Raw genomic sequence first — 20,914 nt, forward strand, 5'->3', positions numbered from 1 at the left:
TTCTCCATCACTGCCTGATCGTGGCCTGGCAGCAGACTTCCACTGATGTGAGGTGCTCACTAAGAGCACCTCACATCAACCAGATGCACACAACCACAGGTCTGTTCTAGAACTCACTGACCAGAGCCATAAAAGGTAACTGACGCATTGAAATTATGGTCAGGATTCTAGATATTTGCCACACAAAGTAGATAACCCAAGCTGCACAGAGCTCAGCACTCTGAAAGTCTCTGCTTTGTTGAAAAAGCAGCGTTTTTTGTTCCTCCTGAAGATTAAAAGCATCTCCATGACCTTCTCTGCCCTACATTCCTTCCAAATGCATCCTTCCTTTCCAGAAATAATTCCAAAGACATTTTCAAACCTACTGTTTATTACCATTTTTATAGCACAAATCTGTGAATACAACACTTTATAAAGAAGTGCAACCAGAGACAATGGGGGCCCTGTGTCGGCAAACTAAATTTCAATAGCTAAAAGGGCAGGAAAAGGGGGATGTATTAGAAAACTTGGTTCATGGAGGTAGAATTACATCTATACATGTAAAGGACTCAGTTAATGTAATTTATTCTGTTAATGTAAATTAGATTTTTTTTTAATTTAATGCATGCACAGAACAGAGAGGCCTCTGCACAGACAGTGACTTCTGACACATCTGACCAAGGCTTCCACTCAACATGAAGAGCAGGTTCTGATTTAGACATAAACATACTGGTGTCTCCTTCAGTTAAAGGGAAAGTAGAAACAATATATGGACACTGAGATTGCAGCAGCAAATTCCATACCTGGGTAGCCTCCCAAAAGAATAGTTTGCAGTGACCCCTGGAAAACACACACACACAGAGGACGGACCCAATTCCAACTCTAGCTTAGAAACACAAAGCCATTTGGAAAGAGCAAGGATCGACAGGAGAAATGCACATCCAGCTTGTCTGCTAAACCAAACTGAGTCACAAAAACACAGGACACACTTTAAGGGAGGACTCAGGGCACAGATACATGCCATGAGACCTAGCCCATAATCTTCTAAGTGTCATACAAAGCCATACTATACATTATGGTAGAGGACCTGCAGCACTTCAATTTGTAAGGGTGTTTTCTAAAGATGAGAATAAGAAATGTCCCTGTGTTTAGTAAAGCAGTACATCAAGGAAAGGGCTATGCTAAATCTTTTTTTCCTGACATACTCCTTTGCAAAATGGAGACAGGGTTTTGTAATTGTTTTTTTTTCTTAACACAGAGGCCAGGTTGTATAGTATTTAAAGCATCAGACTAGCACCAGAGAGATCTGGGTTCAAATTCCTACTCAACCATGGAACTTACTGGGTGACTTCAGGACCATCACCACTCTCAGGTTATCCTACCTCACAGGGTTGTTGTGAGGACAGAACGGAGGAAAGAGAATCTCCCACACTGACATGAAATACTTGGAGGAAGGACCAGGAAAAAACTGTACAGATAGGTTCATTTTTTGAAAATGATCCATTGTAGCTGGAGTGAACCAGAAACAGGGAAGATCCAAATCTCAATGTACCATCTGATTCTGCATAACATGTGGAACGATTCTAAAAACTGGTTAAGTGGTCATTTCCTCTCCTCAGGGTACTGTGGTTTCTAAGGTCAGCTAGGGGTTTCTAACAGAGATTTCTTTTTTAGAGAGTCCCTAGGACGCTTCAGAGAAATTAAACGAAGTTTTAACTGTGCGTAATACTACTATTCACTTGCCGCATGACATTGCCCTTAGCGAACCGGTTGCTGTGGCCACCTGCTAAATGGGTGCTGTTTGAAGACATTACATTTGGCAGCTCGAACTGCTGTAAACAAGCGCAGCACCCTCACACTTCTGTATCTGCCAGGAAAGAGGAGGCTTGGTGATGCTCTGCTCACAGCTCATCTAGGGCCCTTGGATAGCATACCAGCTCTTGATGGGGAGAAATCCATCACAAAGACATTTTCAAAGAAAGCATAAAGCACCTGCCTGGCTTCATAGACAGATGGACATTACAGGCAAGCTGGACATGCCTGTAAATAGCTGGAGTGGAAGGATGAATTGCAAGTCCCTTCTGAGAAGTTTAAATGAAATCTAACTTGTTTAAAGTAACTGAATAGTTTTGCTGAAATAACTTAAGTTTTGAGAAAGCTTTAAAATGAATAAAGGATTGAGTACTTGCCAGTCTTTCTGATGCCCTTGCAATCATTGGTCAGAAATACTGGAAGGCAGAAACTGGGACTCATTTTAACAAAGAAAATCCAAACTGAAAATGCAGGGAAGCGGCTTGAAATCCTGTAGGGAGCCTAGGGCTTAAGAGCACGACCACCTTTTCCCATTGCAAGCCAGAGGCAGTACATTCTACTCCTTACTCAGCACCACCTTTCTGGGGTTCTCGCTCCCAGAATTTCCAACAGCTAACAATTAAGAAGCCAAAGAAACACAGGAGGCAGCCTAGACAGCCTCCTCTTATTTCTCCAAGCAGGGATCCTGAGCCAGACACAGTCAGCAACAGCCAGAAGTTCCACATTTCTCTGTGGTTGTAATTCCACAGGACAGCATCCCAGGACAAACTCACCAGTTTCCGCAGTGCTCCCTCATCCATGCTCAAAAGTGTCTCGTCAGACATCCTTCTGGCCTTCCTTTCTGCTTGGAAGAAGTTTGCAGATGCACGTTAGCTCCAAGCGGGTGGTTAGTTCAGCGGCAGGATAGCAGGCTCACAAGAGGAATTCTGAAAAAGAACAGATCGCAGGCCGGTCAGGGGGGAAATCAGGAGATCTTCTCCCGGGGCTCATTAAAGGCGTGTTGAAAAGTAAATGAGATCCCAGCAGCTGCTTCACTGGCTGCTAATCCCAGGGCTGGAACACGGAGCCTTTCCGACCGCCAGCAGCGGCTGAGGCCAAGTTCATTGCATGCTACACTCCCAACACACTTCCAGGAAACTCCGATCTGCTAAGCCGAAGCAACCCAAACACACAATCCTGATCCTAGCAGGATTCTGTCTCTATTGTTTTTAATGTTTTGTCAGACAGTAAGCCTTAAATGCGGTCTGAGTTTCTCAAAACAACAGGAAGAAAAATTTCAGCCAACTCAGATGTGTAAAGATTGCAACGCATCAGAAAGGCATTCAAGACGGTACTCCCCCCCCCCACACACCCCAAATGTTGCAACCAAAAAACAGTAAATCAAAAATGAAGCCTGAGTAAGCTAAGGAAACTTATTCATGAGTAAAAACATAAGGCCAAGAGTCTTAATTGAAAGACACCAGCAGCAGGATGCTGACACATGATATTGTTGCCACACACACATACACACAGAGTCAGATGGGTATGAATTAGACAGATACCAACACCTTATCAGAGGCCCAGTATAGGATCACAGAGAGAATGCTGGACATGGACCAGGAAAACAAAGCTTCAAATCCTGTATCAACCATGAAGCTTCATTGGTCCAACCAACATCTTTTTATTCAGCCTATCCTACCTCAAAGGAGAACAATATCTCATGTTATCCTCCTAATGTAAGGCTATAATGGGATAACCCCCATTTACGTTGCCCCATGTTCCTAGGACAAAGGTTCAGACAGAAACTTCATAGTTTTCCCCTCACTTCTCTCTCAGGTTACTACTAGAAATCCAATCCAGTCTTGTAACCTGTAGTTCCCCGATGTCTTTAAACCCAATTTGAACACAAAAAAGTCAAGAAAACCAGAGCGATGGCTGCTTCTAGAGACGCAAAGACCACAGGGCTATATCATCAGCAGACCTAAACCAGGTGTTTCCTTACCAGGGCTTTCTATACCTCCCTACCATCAATCTCAGTTAACTGTGAGTCTAGCCACACACAAGATCTACAGCCGCTACTGTGTCTAACACTTCAGATGTCCCATAAACTCACGTGTGGAAAGGTGGTTTGTAAAATACACAGGAGGGCACATACTATCCGACTCTGGCAAGCAGACAGCGCAACTGGGCACGAGAACGTTAGTCTGAAATTTTCTCCTTATTTTGGAGGCTTTTAAAAAAATTCTCTTTAATTCACATACTAAGGAAACACAGGCACACGCCTCGCAAATCGAGCGGCTTTGAAATGCAACTCTGGAAGCCAGCGATCGAGCAGAGAAGTTGCTTTTAAGATTATTGGCCACAGCAATACCGATACACCGTTTCACGGACAGAGGCGAATCTGAAACTGTTCCTGTCCACACTCACTTCAGACTCGATCCCAAACATATAATAAAATCCTCCCCAGCTCCACTGTGCATTGACTATTATGAGAATGACCGCTCTTCCTCATCTAGCCTGGTAATGGGCGCCCCCCCCACATCCAGAGTAACCATTTACTTCGATTTGTTAATCCGCATCAACGTACACACCTGAGCAAAGCCTGGAAGGGCCATCCATTAATCCTACCCCGCTGAGCCTTCAAGAACCTGATTCGGACCCGGTCCGCCCAACTCCAGAAACTGCTCTGAGCGAACCACCCGCGCGCCTCCGCCGGGTTTCAGCCCTCCCGCCCAAGTACACGCCTGCATTTGCTGCATCAACCAATCCAAAGACCATTCTCCCTCCGAATCCTTGTGATCCTCTGTGATTGGCTCGATTCAATTCGTTGGCCACGCCCTCATCCCTGTCAGAGGTCTCCTTGCCCTGAGCGCGATGGGGATTGTAGTTCTAACGACCTAGAAGTATAAGGTCGCTTTTGTATTGTAGAGTATGTTTTAGAAGAGCAAAGAATTCGGAAACGACAACACGTTGTATTTATGGAGCACATTTTCAGACGTTCACATGGATTAATTCTCACAGTAGATCAGAAGTGCGCAGTTTGGGGGCTGATTACTTGGAAAACAAGTAGTAGAAAAGAGCAAGAGTCCAGTAGCACCTGTAAGACTAACAAAACTAGTGGTAGGGTATGAGCTTTTGTGAGTCACAGCTCACTTCTTCAGATACCACAGCTTTCGTGAGCTGTGACTCACGAAAGCTTATACCCTACCACTAGTCTTAGAAGTACTACTGGACTCTTACTCTTTTTTACTGCTATAGACAGACTAACACGGCTGTCAGCTACCCATCTTGATCTATTGCCAAACAAGGGTTGTCAGCTCCAGGTTGGGAATGTCCTGGAAATTGGGGGGGGGGGGAGGGGGCTGAGCAGTGCCTGCGGAGAGCAGAGTTGGGGAGGAGAGAGAGTCCAATGGAGATGTAGCGCCATAGAGTCCACTCTCCAAAGTAGGGTTGCCAGCCTCCAGGTAGTAGCTGGAGATCTCCTGGAATTACAACCAGTCTCCAGACCACAGAGATCAGTTCACCTGGAGAAAATGGCTACTTTTGGGGGTGGACTCTATGGAATTATACCATGCCAAGGTCCTTTCCCTCCCCAAACCCCACCTTCTCCAGGTTTCTCCCCCCAGATCTCCAGGAATTTCTCAACTTGAAGCTGGCAACCCTACTCCAAAGCCACCATTTCCTCCGTGGAAACTGATCTCTGTGCCTTTCTCCACTGTAGAGTTCGTGGGAAATGTGAAATGTCACTGAAGGTTTCCTGCTCATTCTTCTGCCATGTAGGGTTGCCAACCAGAAGGCTGGTCCTGGAGTTCTATGGTACACCATAGAATCTAGGAAAAATCAGTCCTGTGGTGGCTACAGAGGGTGGGTGTTCTAGGAGCTCTTTCTCTTATGGAAGAAACATCCCAGCCTATATTCTCTCCCTGGCCTCTGCCCTAACTCTGCTCTCCAAAGTATGGCCCACAAATCTCCAGGAATTTCCCAAGCTAGAGTTGGCAAGTCACCAACCTCCAGGAGCTGCCTGGAGGTTAAGCTGGAGACATAGCTGAAACTTCTTGGGATTCCACTGTGGAGAAAGGTGGGGTATAAATGAAGCATATAAATAAAACAAAGTTAATTCAGTGTACAATTTACATGTTGTTCTTGTGTGTGATGTGCTGAATAGTCCATCTCTCTTCAAAGCCATCCGATTGTTACAATTCCAGGGCCTATCACAGGAAGGCCATTTGAGGCAGGCCTCATATTAACCGAGGTCCTCAAATTTAGACTTTGGACATTATCTCCAAATAAGGTTATACACAGGGCTCATTTCGAAGGGGGAACGCACAGGAACGCAGTTCCGGCAGTTCCCCAAAGAGGTCACATGTCAGGTAGCCCCGCCAACCTGACTCTCGGCCATTTTGGGCCTATTCTGGCCTGGATTGGGGCCGAAACGGCCAGGATTGGGCCTCTGACAGGTGGTGGATCTCTCTTTCTCGCTCATCAGCGGCCTGATCCTGACCATTTTGGGCCCCTTTTCAGCCCCTTTTTGCCATTTTGGGCCCAATTTCGGCCCTGAATGGCTAGAATTGGGTCCAAAACAGCTAAAATAGGTGATGTCAGGTGGTGTGGCATATGCAAATCAGTTACACTAATGACACACTTCCGGTGATGGCAAGAGGCATGGCATATGCTAATGAGTTATGCTAATGAGTTCCTCCAGCTCTTTTTCTGCAAAATAACCCCTGGTTATACATAAAGTCGCAAAGATAGTCTGACAGGATTGAAAGCGAAAAGACATTCATAATACAAGTTTAAACTTGTGTACCATTACCAGGTACACAACCACTGCCCCCTGCCTTTACTCACCTGGCCAGCCATGGAAATGAGGAAAAGGTATGGGAAACTGCAGGGAAGGAAGACCAGAAGTGCACAGGCAAAATGGGCATGTGTGTGCCTGTGACACTGACTGAAGATGTCATTTCCAGTATAATTCGGAAACAACAGGTTGCACCACAGCCAGTTCTCTAAAGCTTTGCCCCAAACATAGCAAAAACTCGGGGGGCGGGGGTGAATGTTATAGAATCAGACCAGGCATTATCTGTTGCTTCCAAGATGCACCAAAAAAGATATCATCAGCTTGCACCAAGGACACAAATGCATGGATGTCTGCAGCCCTCCAACTTCCCTCCCTCCCACCATCATCATTGTCATCATCATCATCTATTTTATTTTTAATGGAGAGCCAGTTTGGTGTAGTGGTTAAGAGCGCAGGACTCTAATCTGGAGAGCTGGGTTTGATTCCCCACTCCTCCACTTGAAGCCAGCCGGGTGACTTTGGGCTAGTCACCGTTCTCTAGAGCTCTCTCAGCCCCACCCACCTCACAGGGTGTTTTGTTGTGGGGATAATAGTATTTGTAAACCGCTCTGAGTGGGCATTAAGTTGTCCTGAAGGGTGGTATATAAATCGAATGTTGTTGTTGTTATTTCCAGCACCTTCCATTATAGTCCTTATAATTTTTTGCAATTTTCTTTAGGAATAATATACCATCTAAAAACATTTTATACCAGTTCCCCCTTAACATTTGACAATCTGTAAATTTAATTTCTTAAATGTACATTATTTTGTTTCTTTTTCTGGATCTTCACAAGAAGATCTGTAGAGAAAATACTGGTTGAACATGATGGCACAAGACTGTAAAGCAGACGTTGAAAATGTTGGTTTATTTGTTGTTTTAGATAATTTGTGTCCTGTCTTTCTACTCAGAAGAACACAAGGCAGCTTAGTAGTAGTAAACAATAGATATTAAAATACAATGAACTAAAATAAATGTAATTGCAGATACACAATAAAACAGTAAAAGATAAAAGCAGCAAACTGGTATGATACTCCACTAAAAATCACCTTAAAAATTGTCCTGAACACAGTAAAATAGTGCCAACAATCTGACGTAAAGCTGCTGGCTTCTTACAAGCAAAAGTTTAATTGGTTTATTTAGTTGAAGAGCTAACTTGCTCTGGTTAGACACATAATGTCCATGGAAGGACGCATGTCCTGGAGAAACTGTGTTCCTAACCTTGGAGTTGTTGACACAGGCAGAATCTCAGAGTTTGAATGAGGATTATTGGTAATTCTGTTATAAACAACCACAAGCAATAGTCTCATCTTCGGTTACTCTGGGTTTAATGGTCCCAGTGGCTATTTAGTACACATGTAGAAAATGTCAGTTACATTTCATCGAGATTGTTCACTACCTGGCGCAAGCCTTAAAATCAATTGCAGGAGGCCTTCTTCTTCTGTGAACCTACTGAACTGGAGGTTAGATTTATTTATGTACTTACTTACTTTAATTGTACTCTTGCTGATAATGTTTATGAGGATCTCCAGCCCCAGGACTGTTGATTTGCCATTCTTCTGTTCACCTGCAGTCTGCCTATCTCTTCCCGTCACAAATGTTGACGTCTGTCACCTCGCAGGCAGTTGGTCACTTATGCCAACAGAATCTCTAAATCTACTCCAAATGGACTCAGCAGGAGAGAAGCAGCCATTGTGGAACAATCAGATAAAGGCAACAAATGATTGTGTTGAGGAGGAAAAGCTGCAGTTGTCAAAGCAAGAACTAGCCAGTGTTGTGTTATGGTAGAAAAGAGACTGGCTATCCACATAGAGCCAGGGCTTTTTTTCTGGGAAAAGAGGTGGTGGAACTCAGTGGGTTGCCCTCGGAGAAAATGGTCTGCAATTAGGAAGGCTGGTTAGGTAATCCTAGGAAAATGGTGCCACGCGGAGGGCAATCTCAACTCCCCTCTGTCTGGAGATCAGGAGGCGGGGCCACCAGCCATGTGACCTTTTCCAAGAGGTTCCGGAACTCCGTTCCCCCGCGTTCCCCCTGAAAAAAAGCCCTGCATAGAGCCAGCAAGAGGCATCTCTATGGAGCCAGAGTAGGAGAACTTCCTGTGATGTTGCAGATGGTCAGATCTTTCTGTCACTCACAACGGATCCAAAATTTCAGTGCCTTATGGCTACACTTGAAGGCCACTCTATATATGATGTTGGAAAATCTGTGAAGGGATTTTGTTGCTGTTTTTGGCTGTTAAAACAATTGTTTTGAAGAAGAAATAGCCACCCCCCCACCCCCGCTTGAATTAGGATTCATATGTGGCAAGTTAACTAATCCATGCACCATTTTCCTAGGGTTACCTAACCAGCCTTCCTAATTGCAGACAATGAGTGCACCCTCTGCAGTCTCTCTGGTAGGCTGTTGCAGAGGAATTCCCAGAGAAAGCCATTTTTGCATGGGGCTCTCTCTGTTGGAAAACTAGATGTCCTCACCCAGCATATAAATTGAACGCCATTTGCACACGTTCTTCCCTCCTCCCCTAATCCTGTCTACCCATTCATGTTCCTCACCTACCACCCCACCCCCACTTGTTTTCTCTATGTCAGCATTTAGATTGGAGACTCCTTGGGTCACAGCTTTTTTTCTTTTCTCTCTTTTTGTCATTACATTCTCATGTCAGCATTAATGTGTTGATCCTCATGATGAATACAGTAAATAGATGCTTGCACACGAGAACTTGCTGGTACATTGTGTGCCCCATGTTAATGACCATGTGCATGTGGGAGAACAGTCCAGAAACAGCAAACGATGCCCAAAGCAGGGTCCCTGCCTCCTCACCTTGAAGCTCAATCATAAGATCTGGGCTTTGCCTGCCGACAAGAGAGGACATGCCAATGTTCATGGATCAGAAACATCCTTTATGCCTAACCATCTTACTACGACCCCCTTTGGTCACTTTCCTTTATCTATGGTAGACCAGGCGATGGAAGTGGTGGGAGGATTGCTAGCCCACCTTGACTCACACACCCAGGTTAAGGTGCCCCTGTGAAGTTTTTGAAATGTTAGACCAGTCCTGCTGAATTACAAGAGTTCTGTGTACAACTACTTCCTACTAGTAATTCATCTGCAGCCATTTGAGTTATTGGTCTAGCAAATGGAACGTTTTGTATATTTGTTTGTTTGCTTCACCAGTCAGCAGTTCATTTTGTCCAGACAATGACAAAGGGGATGGAGTTCCCTCCACCTGTTTTTTAGCCCTGTGACTCTGACCTTTTAAAAAGTCTATTTTATGTTCAACATATATCATGTTCAGAAGTACAGAATAATTCACACCATATTTTCAACGTTTCATATTTATCCTACTATATAAAAGGGTAAGCATGTTTCTGACAACTCCCTTCCTACCCTGGTGCGCCTCCTGAGGGCACTGCTGCAGAGGGAAGCCCAGACGAGGCAGCCTGTTCATCCAGAGAGTGCGCTGCAGGGGGAAGCTCAGGCTGGGATCAGGCACGGAGCAGGCAGCAATGCCCACCCACCCCCTGCCTTCACTCAGCTGGAATCAGGAGTGGAGCAGGTGGCAATAACCACCCACTGCCTTCACCCAGCTGAGATCAGAAGCAGAGCAGGTGGCAATGCATGCTCCCCCCTCACCCAGCTGGGATCAGGAGTAGAGCAGGTGGCAATGCCCGCTCCCCCTTCAACCCATTAGAATCAGGCGTGGAGCAGGCGGCAATGCCCACCCCCCTTCACCCAGACAGTATCAGGCACAGAGCAAGAGGCAATGCCAGCTCCTATCTTCACCTGGCTGGGATAAGGCATGGAGCAGAAGGCAATGTCTAACCCCTCCTCACTCAATTGGGATCAGTTGCAGAGCAGGAGGCAATGACCACCCCCTTCACCTGGCTGGGATCAGGTGCAAAGCAGAAGGCAATGTCCAACCCCTCTTCACCCAACCAGGATCAGGAGTGGAGCAGGTGGCAATGCCTGCCTTTGCCTTCACCCAGACAGGATCCGGTGCGGAGCAGGAGGCAATGCCTGCCCCCGCTTCACCCAGCAGGGATCATGAGGGGAGAAGATGGCAATTCCCCCCCTGCCGCCTTCACCCAGCTGGGATCAGGAACAGAGCAGGTGGCAATGCCTTCCCCCCCTTCACCTAGCTGGGATCAGTCACAGAGGAGGAGGCAATGCCCGCTTCCCCTTTCTAGAGCCCATTGTATTTTTTCCCACAATGGGCTTTCTTACTAGTTTATACCATAATTTTAAACTGGTTTAGTACAGTCTTTGGGTATTCTGGGAACTGTAGCTCTACAAGGGGTAAGGGGGTAGAGAGAAAATTCTCCTCAGCACCCTCCCTTTTCTTTGAAGACGGGATGAAGCCACGGTAATTAAACTGGTTTAAAACCAATATATATTAATAATGTGAATAAATTCCATTAGAGCTATAGAAAGATCTTCTAAACCCACAGGACACATTATTCAGTTGTTAGGATAGAAAATCTCCCCTGATACATTAAAACTAGATTCCAAACTTCTTGAAAAATTCTTTTCCAGTTGTAAACTTAGTTGTTTATAATGCCAATTTTATTTTCTTCTTCCATTATTCAATTCTAATTAAGCCATGTGCTTGATGATGAAGTAGTTGTATCCTTCCATTTTTTCTGCACAATAATCTTAGCATCAATAGATGTAGTAGATTTTAGTAGAAACTTCAAACAGTTTTAAGAGAGACTGTTTTCCTGGACACACCCCAATAAGAGTATGATTCCCAGGATTCTTTGAGGAAAATCAGGACAGTAAAACTTGACATGTTAGCATTGCGGTTATGCCCAGATAGCATCTGCTGCCCACTGAAATGAACCAGAATTATGGAAAAGCACGCTACTGCACAGCTTCAGTTCAGTTCACCAGGCTCGTTCAGAAGAACTTCCCAGTAGATTGTGCTGTTTAAAATTAGGGGAAAGGGGAGTCTACTATTTAGATTTTTGGCACCATGATATCTTAGGGTGGCTCTGATTCCAGTTAATTCCAGAATCTCTGAGATTAGACAGGGCTGAAAGCCCTGAATGTCTGGAGCCAAAGGTATGTCTCGTGTCCAAAATAAGGGCTGAGTTTCTACTTTTAGATCAAGTAAACACAGACAAGGCTAGGAGAAAAGAAAACTGCCAGGTCGAACTTCCATCCGGTACCCAGCTTTGCTGTCTGTCTGAAGTTCCACTCAACCTGGCCAGCAGTAGGGCAAAAAATCACAGAAGAATTTAGAGCTTTAACTCTGGATACAATAAATTCATATCTTTCACACTGTTGTCATTTCCTTTATCCAGGATTTGAAGAATGTTAGGATTCGAACAGCATGGCACAGACAGAATGGTATTACAATGGCTGCATCCATATTATGAGAATTTGTTGTGTTGGTTTCAATATGATTGGCTGAGCAATGAACACCCGCCCACCCTCAGCCATCTTGCACCTTCCCCTTCCCAGTCCTTCCCAGTCAATCTGGACTATAACTGCTTGCACTTTCTTATATCTCTACAACAAAAAGAGCTAGAAAATGCACTTTTTAATAAAAAATGTATTCAGAGGTAGTAGATCATGACTATAGAGTGTTATAATGCTATTGCACTATAGCACAGAAGCAACAGCAATTTTGTAAAGCTCTAGACAAGCCTGCTAGCAGTCTGCAGTGAAAATGGTGGTCATGAAGGGATGACAGAATGGTGCTCATGTGGGTGGGACCTAGGGTTGCCAGCTCCAAGTTGGGAAATTCCTGGAGATCTGGAGGTGAAACCTGGAGAAACCTGGAGAGAGTGGGGTTTGGGGAGGGAAAGGAGTTTGGCATGGCATAATTCCATAGATTCCACCCCCCAAAGTAGCCATTTTCTCCAGGTGAACTGATCTCTGTGGCCTGGAGACCAGTTGTAATTATAGGAGAACTCCAGCCACTACCTGGAGACTGGCAACTCTAGCGGGACCTTCGGAAATGGGCAACTTCCTGTCTCAACAGCATGCAACTGGGCTGCATTCTTTCCAAAAAGATTGCATCAAACTGGCTTGGAAAAGATCAGAACAAAGTAAGGGAAAATCTGGAAAGTAGACAATTAGAGGAAAATGTCATGTGGATGCTTTTTTTTAAAAAAAAAAGTTTGGAAACAAAGGTGGAGCAAAATTTCTTTATGGAAGTCACCAACGGGGAGGAAAAAACATTTTATAAAAAGAGACTTGCTCATCCCTCAGCAAGGGGATGAGCCCAGCTTCCTCCATCTCTGAAACTGGAATGATGGTCTTGCGTTTCAGTGAATCAGACACAGTCTTGGCCACGAGCCTTTCTTACCTTCTTCAGTGCTGTCTACCTTTTTATTTTTAAAAGCACCACATGATTCATCATACAGACACACAAAGCTACCTTCTCTATCCTAGCACTTGCACTTTTGATTGGCAGTGGCTGTTCAGAGCCCCAGACAGAGAAGAGCCTTTCCCGCTGCCTGACATCATTTCAACTGGAGATGTCAGAGGCTGAACCTGAGACCTTCCACACGCAAAGCAGGGGCCCCACCTTTGAACTAAGGCCCCATTGTTGTGTTATTTTTAAAAAGGAAACTTTTTTTCTTAAAGTGCAAAACTGTTCAGGGAATGGAGGGGAGGTTTCCTGGCAACATCACAGGAGCTCGCCAGTTTGCGCAGCTGGCTTCTGCAACAATCTTACAGAATAGTCTGTTTTTCAGAGCCTGGCCCTGAAGGTTAGTACCTCGGTAGAGGCTGCAAGGCAGGTGCTTCCAAACCAGTCTCTTCTGCAAAGGTTATGTCTGTCTTCAACCAGTGCTCCGTACATTGAGATTTGTCTTCTGCATGAATGGGTTGGGGGCTTTTCAGTTCTATTTGATCATCAGCTAGGGTTGCCAGCTATGGCTTAGGAAATTCTTGGAGATTTAGGAACAGTGTCTGGGGAGGGAGTTCAGTGGTGATGTGCTGTCACAGAGTCTGCCCTCTGAACATGCCATTTCCTCCAGGAATCTAATCTTTGTAGCCTGGAGATCAATTGTCATTCCTGGAGAACTCCAGGCCCAATCCAGAGGTTGGCAACCCTATCATCAACCCATTCTGTATTTTATGCATCTAGTATCTGAAAACCTAAGAGCTGTATATCAAAGCATAGTTTGAAACATTTATGATTAGAGATGCGTGGTATCTTTTTTGTGTATCAGTGATTTTGCTTTCATGCTCTTTGGCATGGTGGGATATTGTTACACGGTATCTGGGATACAGATTACTCTGGATGGCAGGGACACATCACAGACAGATCCTGGGGGAGGGGAAGGCAAAATGACATCCAGTCTCCCCCCGCCCCCGCCCAGGTCATTCCATTCCCTATTGTCATATGCATGCACATACACATATGCTTACCCTCCTGGACAAGGGAATGGTGCATGACTCCTTTATGCCCCTTAAGCTGTCTCACTACAGACAGGTCTAAAAGGATCAAGAAGGAACTTTGTCTGTGTCCCCACCCCCCACCCCCGGTGGGAAATAGGGTATTGTCTCAAAGGTCCCTGTAACAGTACACACTCTGTCTGCCTCAAGGGGAGGAGGAGGACCCAATCTTTTTGGGAAGCCCAACCCTGCTGCTGTTTGCCATTGCCAAGAAAGGGCAGGCAATGAAGTCAGCAGCCAGCTGCTTCATAGCACTGGATCTCAATGGTCAACTGTGGAACCCTCCCCCCCTCCATGAGCCCCAGAAACTGTCTAATAATGCTGACTGCTAACACTAGTGCACACAAACAGAGCTAACCCAAGAGCTTTGGCCTCCTAAGTGGCTTCACAACCCGGTTCAAGGGATGCATCGTATGATCATAGGATGTCTTGCAGTGAGGAGATTTCTGCACGGAGGACACTAGCATGCTGTTCTTGGAATCACATGCAGCTGGGATACAGTTTTCACCTGCTTCAGCTGGGATACACTTTTCACCTGCCCCTTAAAGTGTTGCGCCCCAAGCAACGAACAGGATTGCTTTTGCAGTCCAGCTGCCCCTGCACACACATTTTTAAAGAGCTGCCTTCATGCCCCTCACTCATCAAGCAGTGCCAAACCCTTGCAGCATCAGCAGCAGCAACCCACTGTGTGAAAGCCGTTTTCCTGCACTCTCTTGCTCCTGCCCTGTCCACAGATACTCAGCTGCAAAGTTCAGGAGGCTCGTCCAACTTTTGGCCTCAACCCAAACCCAGAAACGACCTTCTCGCTTTCCTGTGGCTTTCCACTCCTATCTCCATCCTGCAAATCCAGCACTATGAGATGCCCGGTCCTCTTTACTGTGGGTTGGGGAGGGGAAGAGAGCGAGAGAAAGCATGTTTGTTTAAAGAGGAAAGTTGTTTTCACTGGAATGAAAAACAAAAATGAAACACATCATGGAAATTGCTCTCTCTTGGGTTTAGTTCAGCACAAAACCCCAAATTTGGGTGTAAACTTGACCTAGCAATGTTCTCTGAAGTTGTGGGCCCCTTAACTATTTCTGGACTGATTTGGGTGCTGGAACCACTCTTTCCCCCCTCCTGTCTGAGTGTCCATAAGAAAAGCTGATGGAAGGTAGAAAATACCCCCGTTTTCCTTTCCTCCCTTTAGTCATCTTCTCCTCAGTGCCAGCCCAAGGGCATCGGCATCCTTGGCTAAACACTAGCAGCACACTGCCAACCTGGTTGCACACAGATGCGCCGTGGCCTGGATGAGCTGCCATGCCCGAGCCTCCACAAATCAGAATGAAGGAGATTAACAGAGCTGGTTCCCACTTGCTCTTCTTTCCCCCTCATTCCAGGGGAAGAGCGGAGGAAGTTGGCAGGGCAACCCAGATGGTGCTTGCCCCACAAAGCATCTTTTGGTGCCCCTGGCATTCCCTACCCACCCTCTGGCACCCTCCTCTTCTCTTCTTTCCTCTGAGTCTCTTTCCTCTTCCAAGTCTATTTCCTGTTTTCCTTGGTCTGACAGCCTTGAGACCTCTGTTTCTCCTCCTAGCCTTCCTTCTCTAGACACTTGCTCTTGCCTGGCCACTCTGTGGAATTAGGGTAACTCAGCCAATGGTGGCCAGAATGCCCTAGGATAATTCAGGGATTACCTAACTACACAGAAACAGAGAGCTGGAAATGACCCCAAGGGTCATCTAGCCCAGCCCCCTGCACAATGCAGTAAATTCATAGCTGCCTCACCTCTCCCAGTGGCCCCCGCTCTATGCCCAGAGGAAAGCAAAAATCCTCCAAGATCCCTGGCCAATCTGGCCTGGAGAAAAATTCCTTCTGGACCCCAAAGTGGCAATTGGCATTACCCTGGGCATATAAGAAAGGGCCACAAGAGCCTAGCACTGGCTCATCCCTTTCTGCCCTTCCCGGTTCAAAGGCCTTGTGTCCCCTGCGTGTCAGCCCTGGACCCGTGAATTTGTGCGCTCTGGGAGTACCATGCTCAAAACTTAATTCATAGGCTCATGGGGAGCCTGATTTGAGTCGGGACCATGGCACACAGGCAGGACTATAGCACACAGATTAAGCCTCACCCCCCAAAAGGGGTGTATAAAATCTTAACCCTTCCTGTGAAGGCTGTCCAGCATCCTGTTTTAAATGTGTATTAATACACTGCTTTAATGCAGATGAATTTTTAATTGTGTTTTAATATGTTGTTATCCGCTCTGAGCCCGCTCACAGGGAGGGTGGAATAGAAATTTGAAATAAATAAATAAATAAAATACTTGCTCTGTTGGGAAAATGTACTCATATCCCATCCATACATCGATGTTTCCCCAACAAGGCAAATAGCAGCTCCCTGGACCATTTGAGGTTGGGAAAACTTCAAAGGGGAAGGCTTAAAACCCTTTTACTCATGCACTGCAGTCCCAATCCAAATTGGGCCCACACAGATCTCGGAATTTAGTTCCAAGCATGAAATTCCCAGATCACATCTGGTTGACATGACCCAAGGACTTTGAAAGATGATCTGTCTGTCCACCCATCTATAACAATGGGAGAATTTAATCAGTTACTATCAGTGGTTTCATTGCCACCCGAAAACCTGGCAATCTTGCATGAGGACCACAAAGTGGCAGGATGGAGGAAACTCAAGCTGCTGCAGTCCATTGTTAGGAATACTCATGGTTCCTCCTTTTTTATGGTCTGTTCCTATTTTAGGAGTTTCAACCATTCCAAGTAGAAAGCCAGCTGTGGACTATATTTGCTCATCATAATTTGGATGAAGGAATCACTTCTGCCTTCAGTTTCAAAAGTATGCTCTGGACAGGAAAGGGGGGCTCTGAAGGTAGCACAGGGCAGTAAATATGCTTGAAAAAGAAAAAAAGTATCAGTTGATATGTTTTATTGGAACATGTTGCATAGTGTTATTGTGTTTGTCCTCCCACCCCCCACCCTGCACTTGGAAAATGGAAATTGCTGGGTAGGATGCAAAGTGGCTCTAATAACCATCAGGAATTACTGACTTCTTTTCCAGCTCTGTATTTAATCATTAAAAGAATTACAATGACGTAACCACGTGCTTATGATTACACAGTGGCTGTAATAAACTGATGTCCTCATTTTTTTCCATCAATAAAGAAATGTACAGTCTTTTGCTGAAATAATAAATCCATTAAAATGATGAGCGTGTTCTTTTCAGCAACACCAGAATAGCAGTTTCCTAGATGTGCCAAGACCCTAATTGTTAAAACTAATCTTTGGGTCAAACCATAGCTATTATAAACACTGGGAAGAAGGGCCAAGCCAGAAGTGTATATAATTCTAAATGATGTTGAATGAATAGATAGAAATCGTTGTCCCCTTCTCTTTTGGGAGAGGTGGCCGAGCGCCTGCTTTGCATGCAGGAGGTCCGGTTCAGTTGTCAGCATCTCCAGTTCTCAAGTAGCAGGTAGTGTTGAAAAAGATGTTTCTTCTCCCCAAACCCTAGAGACCCACTGTCCATCGTTGAGGGGATAAATGGACCAACGTCACAACTTTGTACTGGGCAACTAGCTTGGAATGTTCACTAGAGGAACTAGAAGGAGACAGCTTCATTTCACTAGAACCAGAAGAACTGAGGGCCAAACTACAAGTGACAAATGACACTTGAACGGCAAGTGTATTCCGCCCTGTTCACTTGCCCTCCGCTCGCTCTCCACTCAATCCACTTGCCGTTCAAGTGTCATTCGTCACTTGTAGCTTAGCCCTGAGCCTGCTTGTCAGTAGGTCCAGAACTGACAGAAGAAAAGTAGGTCCACTTCATACAGCATGTACAGGATTCAGAGATGTGTGCATAACCACTAGCTCAGATGTCTTTGAAAAAGAAGTGCATCTCAGAGCCAAGCTACAAGTGACGCCTTACACAGGTTGGATACTTGTCAGCTTACCTCAAGTTTTGATGGGAAATGTAAGCGTCCTGGTTTTACAGCTTGGCTCTCCAGTACAGCTGCAAGATCAGGATGCCTACATTTCCCATCAAAACTTGAGGGAAGCTGACAAGTGTCCAACCTGTGTCAGGCATCACTTGTAGCTTGGCTCTAAGTCCTATAAACATTTCCTCAGAAGTAATTTCTCCTGTGTTCAAAGGGGTTCATTCACAAGTAAGTGGGCTTAGGATCACTACCTTAAGCCATACTTAGGGAAGATATATCAATCAAAAATGGTTAGGCATAACAGCTTAACAGAACCTCGACGTTCCAAATGGTGGGCAAACCTTTATGTCATTCTTGCAAGCTTCCAGAGGCACCTGGCTGCTAGCTGTTGGGATAGAATGCCAGACTACACGGGCCTTTGGTCCGACCCATTGGCCAGGGCAGTTGTAATAGAGCACTTTTTCTAAGCATTGCAAATCAGCAAAAACAAATCTGGGGCCCTGCCTTCAGGATTAGAAACTAAAAGAAAAGATTCATGAGAGGAGTGGAGGGGGAAATGGAGCAGTGTGAGAGCCATTTGACATTCCCAGAACAGAAAGGGGAGTTGCAAACAACCTCTGACACGGGGCCAAGCTGATCTCTCCTTACTGGTGTTTTTGCAGGGATGGAGTTGGTGCAACCGCCAGGCAGTCCTCTGTCTGATGACTACCCTGGAAATCTAGTTGGTCTTTAAGGTGCTACTGGACTCAGATCAGGCACCAGAGAGTTATTCTACATCCCTTAGCAGTCACAAGCCAATTGACACTTGAGACTCTCTTCTTTCTGGTAGGAATGGGAAAGAACGTTCTACAGCCCAGAGCCAAGCTACAAGTAATGCCTGACACAGGTTGGACACTTGTCAGCTTCCCTCAAGTTTTGATGGGAAACGTAGGCATCCTGGTCTTGCAGCTGTACTGGAAAGCCAAGCTGTAAAACCAGGACGCTTACATTTCCCATCAAAACTTGAGGGAAGCTGACAAGTATCCAACCTGTGCAAGGCGTCACTTGTAGCTTGGCTCCCAGTGTTCTCTGGCCAGTGATTGAGCCAGGCTTGTCCTCCCCTTGCCATCATGTTGTTCTTAACGTATTTTTTTTTAAAAGGTCACATTTTCACATACAATTACTTGTCAGCAATAAATCACACCATTTAAGACTAGCAATCAACATTTTTGTAACCAATCCTCCCTCCAGGTGGCATGGCTCCCATCCGCTTGAGTGCCAGACATCTCCCACCCACTGCATTCCCCCTTGTAAATTCTACCAAAAAAAGTAATCTTTTCTTGTTTGGCCAGCAGGCGTAATCTTTCTGCAAGCAAGCCCTCTGTAAGTAGAGAAGGCAGTCTATTGCTCATGGCTCAGTTATCCTTTGGGCGCTCAATGATTCACCTCAGTTAATATTTCTCTCGGGGTCAACAATGCTCTTTGTCCTTGCAAAAACTCACACCAAATAGAATTAAGCGCCTGCTGTTTTTGTGGACTGAGGCACATTTCAGCTAAAATTAGTTTTCCTAAGAAAAACACACCAGAACATTTGTCGAGAGTGTGCTATTTATGTCAAAACATAAGCAATGAGAGATTTACAAGGTTTTGGGGGCAAGCTGAGGCCCTGTGTACTTTTGCTGAGAAGAAAGAGGGAGAGAATTAGAAACGGCCTCAGGTCTAGGAGTTGTTCAATGCAATCCTAAGCACATTTATACCCTTCTAAGCCCATTGACTTTAATGGATTTAGAAGGGTGTAACTCTCCTTAAGGATTGCACTGGTACTCTGCTGTGCCTGAGATATTACAAGATGATGTCACTCCATAAAAGCAACAGTAGCACTGTCAGCAGGAAATAAAATCCAACGGTTGGGCAGCCTGTCCAAACACAACCAACCTGTCTCCAGAGCCAAGCCAAGGAGAGGGAAGGCGGTATCTTCACTGCAGATGGGAGAATGGCATAAGGTGGTGGCTGAAACACAGGGTCTGCTTGCCAGCCATGATAAAAAGGGTGCATAGTGTCACCTGCGGGTTTATGGGCAAAGGCCTTTAGCAACTGTCAAACTAGCTAGAATCAACAGCTGGATCTTTGGGCGAGCTGCCCTTTCTCTGTCTCCACCCCTTCTCTTCCATACAAGGCCAATAGCATTGAGTAGTATTGTAAGAGCAACAGGACTGATCTGGAAGAGTCTTCAGTGCATTCAGTCCAAACATACCAGTTCCTCTTTAGAGCTGAAATGGGGTAGGGTGGGGAGATAGTTCTTCAGGTTTGAAAGCCAGCATGTTGTAATGGTTAGAATGTTGGACCAGGAACTAGGAGAGCTGGGTTCAAATTCCGACTCTGCCATGGAAGCCTGCTGGGTGACCTTGAGCTAATCACTCTCTCAGAGCCAAGCTACACATGATGAATGACACTTGAACTGCAAGTGTATTTCTCCCTGTTCACTTGCCCTCCACTCAATCCACTTGCCATTCAAGTGTCATTCGTCATGTGTAGCTTGGCCCTCAACCTAACCTACCTGGGTTGATGTGGTCAGGATAAAACTGAGAAGGAGAGAACAATGTTGAAACGTGGGACCCCACTGGGGAGAAAAGCAGGGTACAAATATCTGAATAAATAAGTTCACAGCAGAAGTTAGCTGTGCGGAAGCACTGATTGGTTGGCTGCTTGCCCTCCCCTGTGATGTCACCCACACACTCCCCACTCAGCAGTCTCTGAAGCAGTTCTGCACTTTAGTTTCCTATTTCAATTATACGATGATAACTGAATGATTAAATGCACGCATGTTCATTCAATACTTCTAAAAGTATAAAGGTGGCCACCTGCCTGATGCATGAAGATAAACAGCTGTCACCTCAAGCAGCATCTAGTTCATTGAAATACATATCTGTCATTTCTGTGGTGAAGCTAGATGCACCCTGTGGCCGCAGGGCTTTATATAAAGCTCTTTAGCAC

General features: G+C 45.5%; 1 protein-coding gene across 4 annotated transcripts in view; it reads right to left on the reverse strand.

The window, feature by feature from the left end:
- SMTN (smoothelin) overlaps nt 1–4,448 on the reverse strand; it is a 74,798-nt gene extending 70,350 nt beyond the window's left edge. For all 4 annotated transcript variants that reach the window (XM_054997066.1, XM_054997067.1, XM_054997064.1 and 1 more), the window contains exons 1-2: nt 4,362–4,448; nt 2,565–2,717 (exon numbers count right to left, since the gene is read on the reverse strand). In XM_054997066.1, coding sequence (XP_054853041.1) covers nt 2,565–2,615 — 51 coding nt within the window. In that variant the 5' untranslated portion in view covers nt 2,616–2,717; nt 4,362–4,448. The remainder of the gene's footprint in view (nt 1–2,564; nt 2,718–4,361) is intronic.
- Nucleotides 4,449–20,914: the final 16,466 nt, after the last annotated feature.

The sequence above is a fragment of the Eublepharis macularius genome, chromosome 13 (genome assembly GCF_028583425.1).
Source record: "Eublepharis macularius isolate TG4126 chromosome 13, MPM_Emac_v1.0, whole genome shotgun sequence".
NCBI lineage: Eukaryota > Metazoa > Chordata > Lepidosauria > Squamata > Eublepharidae > Eublepharis > Eublepharis macularius.